Consider the following 6,815-nt stretch of genomic DNA (forward strand, 5'->3'; position numbering starts at 1 on the left):
GCCTTAGAATTCACACTCCCTAGTCCCATTAGTATGGTTCCCTCTTGGATAATGCCTTAAGCAAAGGTGGACATAAATGTTTGCAGTATGAAGAATGAATGGAGTCTGAGTGGACTGGGTGAGAGAACGAGTGAACACCTAAGAACAGTTTAATGTCTCAAAATTTTACAGATGGATCCAAGAATACAAAGGGGTGTGTGGGAGCAGGGGTGTACATACTAATGTTTGGAGTATACATGTCAAAACGCGTCTCAGATCACTTGTCAGTCTTCACAGCAGAAATGGTTGCAGCAATCACCAGTCTCCCGTGGGTGGAGGAGGTCCAACCAGATAGGGTGGTGGTATGCACACACTCACCTGCACACACTCATCTGCTATGTTAAAAAGCCTCCAGTCAACACACAGCAACACAATCTACATAGACTGCACAAGAGGGTGGGGCGGCAGCGATGAGGTACAGTTCTGCTGGGTGCTAGCTCACACAGGGGTGAAGGGCCGGTGGCTGATAACCAAGCAAAAAAGGCTCTGGATAAGAATATAACAGTTAAAATACCCTTCAGAAAAGGAGAGGGTAAAACAATGATAAGGGAAATGGGTATGAAAATATGGCAGGAAAGATGGGGAAAAGATGAGAAAGGAAGGAAATATTACAACATACAAAAATCAGTAAGAACAAACATCTTTAAAGAAAAGAACAGAAGATAAGAGATGATCACGGTGAGACTTAGGGTAGGGCATTATGGTCTGAATGACACAGTGAATATAATGGGTAAAAACAATACTGACAAGTGTGAGAGGTTTGGCGTGAGAAGAGAATGTGGAACATATTAATGCACTGAGTAAAATATGCAGCAGGAAAGAAGCTGGAAGGGGAAGTGAGAGCAGCACAGCGGGACTGCAGCCTGGCTGGCGTTATGGAACTGAAGGGGAGAAAGAAAAAAGTATGTAATGTCAGGAAAACACTGTTCAACTTTCTGAAAGAGACTCATTTAATAGGGAGAATATAAAGGTGGGTATGTGACGCTACACACTCATGTACAGTAGGTGGCGGTGTGCACCTGCAAGCCATTTGTAACCCGCCAATGTATGAAAGAAGAAGAAGAAGAAGCAGTAGTAGAAGAAGAAGAAGAAGAAGAAGTTGCTGTCATGGCGTCTCCCGCTGGTTGCGAGCATTACGACCGCAGCTGTTTGCTCAAAGTAAGTTAAATTAACTTTATAATAGTCCCGTAAACTTTTACCTTCCGTGCATGACGGAGACAACCCGAGGACCCTTCTGTTGATTCAGGGAAAGAAAGCCGAGCGTCCGCGGCGGTGTGGCGGCTGCTGCCCTCAGCCAGCTAGCTGCTTAGTTCAGGCTAAAAGAACTAGTGTCGGTAAAGCAGCTGTCAAAGAAACGCGTAGTGTCCACGACTGCTGCTCCGGCCCTGGACGCACCCAACCCGATTGTCTGTCCCTCAGGCTCCTTGCTGTGGGAAGCTGTACGTGTGCCGGCTGTGCCATGATGCTGAGGAGAACCACCAGATGGATCGATTCAAAGTCCGAGAGGTCCAGTGCTCCGACTGCCTGACGGTGCAGCAGGTCAGTGAGGAGGAGCGGCCCGGACCAGGGGGGCACTGGGGCACAGAATCTGCCCAGACCGGCCCACAACATTATGGGTTGACTGAATGAAGCACTGATTTGTGATTGCGAAGAGGTCAGAGACACAACATCAGCAGCAGCAGCAGCACAGACCAGTCTGATTTACCAAAGCAAATCAACGAGATGAGCAAAAACTAATTCAGCAATAAACACCAACACAGTAGCAACAAATATAAGGATCATAACGGCACCAATGAACAGCTTCCCAGTTAAAAATGAACCTTTTCAAGCTCTTCCTTGTTTCCCTGGCTGAGAGTCTTTGACGAGGAGGGAAAGTCACTGTTCTGAGAACATCCTTCTCGACGGTTATCAGAGAGCTGGTCAGGCGGTTCTGGCTCATTGTGGTGTTACATTTTCAAAAGTCCAGGTTCTGAGAATGAGCCCCCCCCACTGGCCGTGGTTCCAGGTAAAGTCCAATAGAATCTCAGTGTCAACATGTGGAAACAGGCTGATGTCTCTTTCCTCCTCCAGGATTCAACAGTGAGCTCACTGAACTGTTCTCCTTCAGGAATTCTCTGATTTGTCCAATTTCATCCACAAAATCTTCCTCAAGATCAGTGATTCTAAACCTTTTTACTTTAGGAACCCAGTCGTTTACCATTGTAGAACCAGGTGACCCCCACCAGCATTACAATGAGTAAAAAGTTGAAAGAACCTCATAACGGCTTATATGTGAAATAGTCTTTGTTATAATCAGTAATGATGATTTATTTCTCTCTGACAATAAATCCTCTCGTTTACACTATTTACTGGTTTTGGTGGTCTGGTGTCGCTTCAGCTGGAAGGTTCAAACTTTGATCGTACTGTTTTTCACTCCAGAAGATGAATTCAGATCTAATTCTGTTCATTGTGTCTATGAAGCCATGTCCTATATAACAAAAGTAAGAAAATCTGTTTTCTTTGAAATGTTCACTCTATACTCAGTGGTTTGGTCAGATTGGAGCTTTTTGTGGGCCGGTTTTGGTCCACGGGCCTTATGTTTGACACCCCTGCTTTACAAAAAACAAAAAAAATCGGGGCCCCTGGTTGAGAATCACTGCTCTGGATCACCTGGATGTTTCCTCTGGAGATCAGCTGCTCCTGGATGGAGATCAGTCTGGAGAAACGTGATGTTCATACTCCATTTCCTGGTTTACGTCCATGTGTGTCAATGGGGTGCCGGAGCAGACTTGCTGACCGGCCCCCAGAGACACGGCCCACTGGGACGGTGTCCGGTGTGCCAGATGGCCAGTCCACCTCTGGCCCGGACTGGTTCCAGCTCCTCGATGGTGACTGGTATCAGGTCCAGATCTGTTCCAAGTTCACAAGAATTGAATGTCTTTGTTCCTACTGAAATAATGTAAGAAACCAGAAAATAATAGTATCTGCATGATCTTCAGGGTTATTTATGAGAACACCAGTGGACATTTCATATTGTGTGTTTGAGAGGAAAAATGAGAACTCTTGAAGGGAAACGGGCAGCGTCCATCCTATTAATCCACAGCCATCCTTCTAAACCACTTTATCCAAGGTGATGAGGCGCTGCAGTCACCCAGGATGATGGGACACTCCCTGGACAAGCCCCCTGTCCATCACAGGGAAACACAAAGAGACGGACAGCCACACACATTCACAGCCAGGGTCAATTTCGGCTCACCGATTAAGCCCACATATGTGTTTTTGGACTGTGGGAAGAAACTAGAGTACCCGGAGGACGACCCATGCAAACGCCACTCAGTTTCCGATTTAAACTTGATATAATTCACACAGTGTTTCGGGAGGCTATTGCTGATCACTGAGCTCCTGCTGGGCTGCACATCTGGCCCCGGCATGCACTGGATGAAGTGGTGCCGGAGATCCGTGGATTCTCATGAATGTAGAGCGTACAACAGTTGTGTTTTGGTCACCCCTCCAGGCTCAGCAGGCTTGCCAGCAGTGTCATGTCCAGTTTGGGGAGTATTACTGTGACATCTGCCATCTGTTTGACAAGGACAAGAAGCAGTACCATTGTCAGGCCTGTGGAATATGCAGGTGAGATTTCCATTTCCCAAAGGTTCACTAAACTCCACCAGGTGGTCTTTACTTCATCTTTTTTTGTTTGATCTCATCAATTCTTCTGCACTCTGTGTTCAGGATCGGGCCCAGGGAGAAGTATTTTCATTGTGAGAAGTGCAATTTATGTTTAGCTCAGGATCTACGAGGGAACCATAAGGTGATGATTTGTTCTGTTCCCCAGTCTTTCACTGCAGATCTGTTTCTCGGCTTCTAATTAATTAATTTTTATTTTTTTTTGGTGTGTGTTTCAGTGTGTTGAAAATGTTTCAAGGCAGAACTGCCCGGTCTGTATGGAGGTAAAAACACGAATGCTTCATCTTTGTGTCATGTTTCCCTATTGTAAGACTTTATTTTTGTTTTCTTGTTTTAATGCAGGATATTCATACATCCAGAATCGGAGCTCATGTCCTTCCGTGCGGCCATCTTTTACACAAGTATGACTCATCAAACACTGACACTTTTCCTGTTTCATTTGTTTAGACAGATGAACTAATGCATTAACCTTAAGATAAATGAATTACAGTTGGTTTCTATACAGAATTAACACTGTTATACATTCTTTCAAAGGTTTTATAAATAATAGGCGTGAACTCTTCGATGAATTCAACTATAAGATAAAGATCTGGTTTTACAGTTGTGTGCGAAAGTCATATAAAAAACATATTTTATATATTAAAAAATTCATATTTATAGCCTCTGGTCAACGGGGAAAAAAGACAATATTATCAGGACACATTAATGCAGAGTGACATTTTATTTTAGAAATTGAACAAAATTACAAAACCAAAGCTGTATGTTTTGTTGACATGTTGTATTGTATCATGTTTCGGTGATGATGAAACCCTGGATATTGATGTTTGTCCACAGGACCTGCTTCGATGACATGGTGAGAACGGGGTGAGTACGGAGTCTCATCATCGGCTGTTCCTGCAGTCATTTTCATGACTGACCTACAAACATTCAGTTTCTTGTGGTAAAACAATTCATTAAAAATTGATCAAACGTAAAGTTTAGCTTCCCGACTGAAGAGAAAATAAAATCCTCTGTAGCACGTATATCAGGTGTTCAGGGGAATGCTGGTGGGACAAGCATTCCAAGTTAAATGGATAACATGGTCAGTTTTTTAATAACAGCTAGCAGAATAGGCTGATATTCCATTCAGGAGTCCCTGCAATTTAGTTAAAATGAGCATGAAACACAAACGGCTCCATGAGATTAATAACTGATTCAATTTTCATGATCCAAAAATGAAATGGACGTTCCAGTGAGCACTGATGTTCTGTGTTCTTCAGCTCTCTGCTTTCCCTCTTCTCAGGAGGATCTCGTCGAAAATGACCTACTGAGAAATACTAGAAATTGAACACTTGAGAAGATTCTTTAAATTGTCCTTCCTTTTTTAACCACGAACCTGTTTTACTGAGATTATGAACATAAATGACCAACTTGCAAACTTCACATTACCTTTTTAAGCCTTTTCAGTTTTGAATCTATAGAACGCAAATGACAAAATGCACTATTAAGGCCCGTCATCACAAAAGCTAAATCATCGGCTTCTGAGTTTGATAAATGTGTATTTGCTGCACATCCAAGTGGATTTCCAGAGTGCATGTGAGCCTTTCTCCAGTCGGCCTCCCTTCCCGTGTGTCCTGCTTCCTGTAGGAACTGCAGTGAAAGATGTGTAGTGCTCTCTGGTTTCAGAGCGTACCGCTGCCCCCTGTGCATGCACTCCGCTTGGAACATGGAGGACCACTGGGATCTGATAGACAAGGAGATCACTCAGTCCCCCATGCCCACCGAGTACCAGGGTGCCACCGTCAAAGTGAGACCTCGAGAAAACTGCAAAAAAAAAAAAAAAGTTTCTCCTCCTCACATGCTTTTTCCTCCTTTTAAAGTCTGCAAGGATGATTCAGAGTTAAAGTGACTCTGAAGCTGGAATTGACAAACAGTGACAAAATAATAATAATTATTAATATAGTCATTGTAATGTGTGTGTGTGTAGGTTCAAAGTTTTCTTTAAAGTTACAACTAAAATGTGTAATTTGACCTTTTCTACTTTTCTAATCTGTGACCATGACGACTTGTTCTCCGTCTGATTGGTCACTGTTGAGCCTCACATGTTGATTTCCTTCATTCTTGTTTGCAGATAATATGTAACGACTGTCAAACCCACTGCACAGTGCCTTTCCACGTGTTGGGGATGAAGTGCACCGGCTGTGGCTCCTACAACACCGCTCAGGACGGAGGCCTCATCCAACAGCCGCCGCAGCAGCAGCAGCAGGAGGGGGGGGAGGGGGAGGGGGAGGGGGAGGGGGAGGGGGAGGGGGAGGAAGACCAGCAGGAGGACGACGCTGCCAACGACACGGAGCCTGAACAGCAGAATCAGCAGTCCTCCCCCCCCCCACAGGAGCTCAACATTAATCCTCCAGATGTTTGATCACTGGCTTCACCTGTAAGGACTCGCTGTGTGTCGCAGTGGATAAAACTGTCTTCTCCTTGTATCTTTAAATCCATTGAGTTTCTGTGGCGGACGCACTGAGTCGCACCTTCACAAGGTGAGTCAACGTTTAAAAAAAACAACAACAAAAAAACAACCCCTCTGGTGAAGCCACTGGCTGCACATGTGAAGATCTTCATAACTGAGCTTCTGTGTTTCAGAAACTTGACTTGAAACCAGGTTCTGGCTTTTCATCACTCAATGTGTGGTGCAGGTTGCAGGTTGCAGGTTGCAGGTGAAGCGAGGCGCTGCAGGCATGACGACAAAAACCTAAACCGCTTCATAAAGTTGGCAGTGCGTGACCAAACCAGACATGTAAGTTAATGAAGGGCGTTCCGTGCAGCACTGTTTGATGCCCGTCTGGTGTGTGGACGGTGGTGCAGTGGTTTGTCTGAGTGGTGCCTTGAGGTCAGTCGGTCACTCCATGTGTGACGGTCGCTCTGAGTTTGGATTGGATTCAGCAGTTTCTGAGCTGGATGTTTATCTGCATACGAATGAGGGATCTGAAATAATAATTCAGTTCAACTTTATATAGCACCACAACATAGTCATTTCTCGTCACTGGTAACGGAGAGAAACCCGACAAATCTCACTGGCGGATGCGTCCTCAAACAGTCTTGGAGCGACTGGCCTCTGTCCCTGTCGGAGC

At 44.8% G+C, this 6,815-nt stretch overlaps 1 protein-coding gene across 1 annotated transcript; it reads left to right on the top strand.

Moving 5' to 3' along the window:
- Positions 1–1,146: 1,146 nt before the first annotated feature.
- On the top strand, positions 1,147–6,106 carry rchy1 (ring finger and CHY zinc finger domain containing 1; the record flags this gene model as incomplete). Its single annotated transcript, XM_080499223.1, has 9 exons — positions 1,147–1,197; positions 1,459–1,578; positions 3,533–3,648; positions 3,751–3,829; positions 3,924–3,968; positions 4,048–4,106; positions 4,540–4,569; positions 5,371–5,491; positions 5,816–6,106. 9 exons carry the CDS (start codon positions 1,147–1,149, stop codon positions 6,104–6,106), a joined length of 912 nt encoding a protein of 303 aa, XP_080355349.1.
- Positions 6,107–6,815: the final 709 nt, after the last annotated feature.

The sequence above is a fragment of the Blennius ocellaris genome (genome assembly GCF_963422515.1).
Source record: "Blennius ocellaris genome assembly, chromosome: 7".
Lineage (NCBI taxonomy): Eukaryota > Metazoa > Chordata > Actinopteri > Blenniiformes > Blenniidae > Blennius > Blennius ocellaris.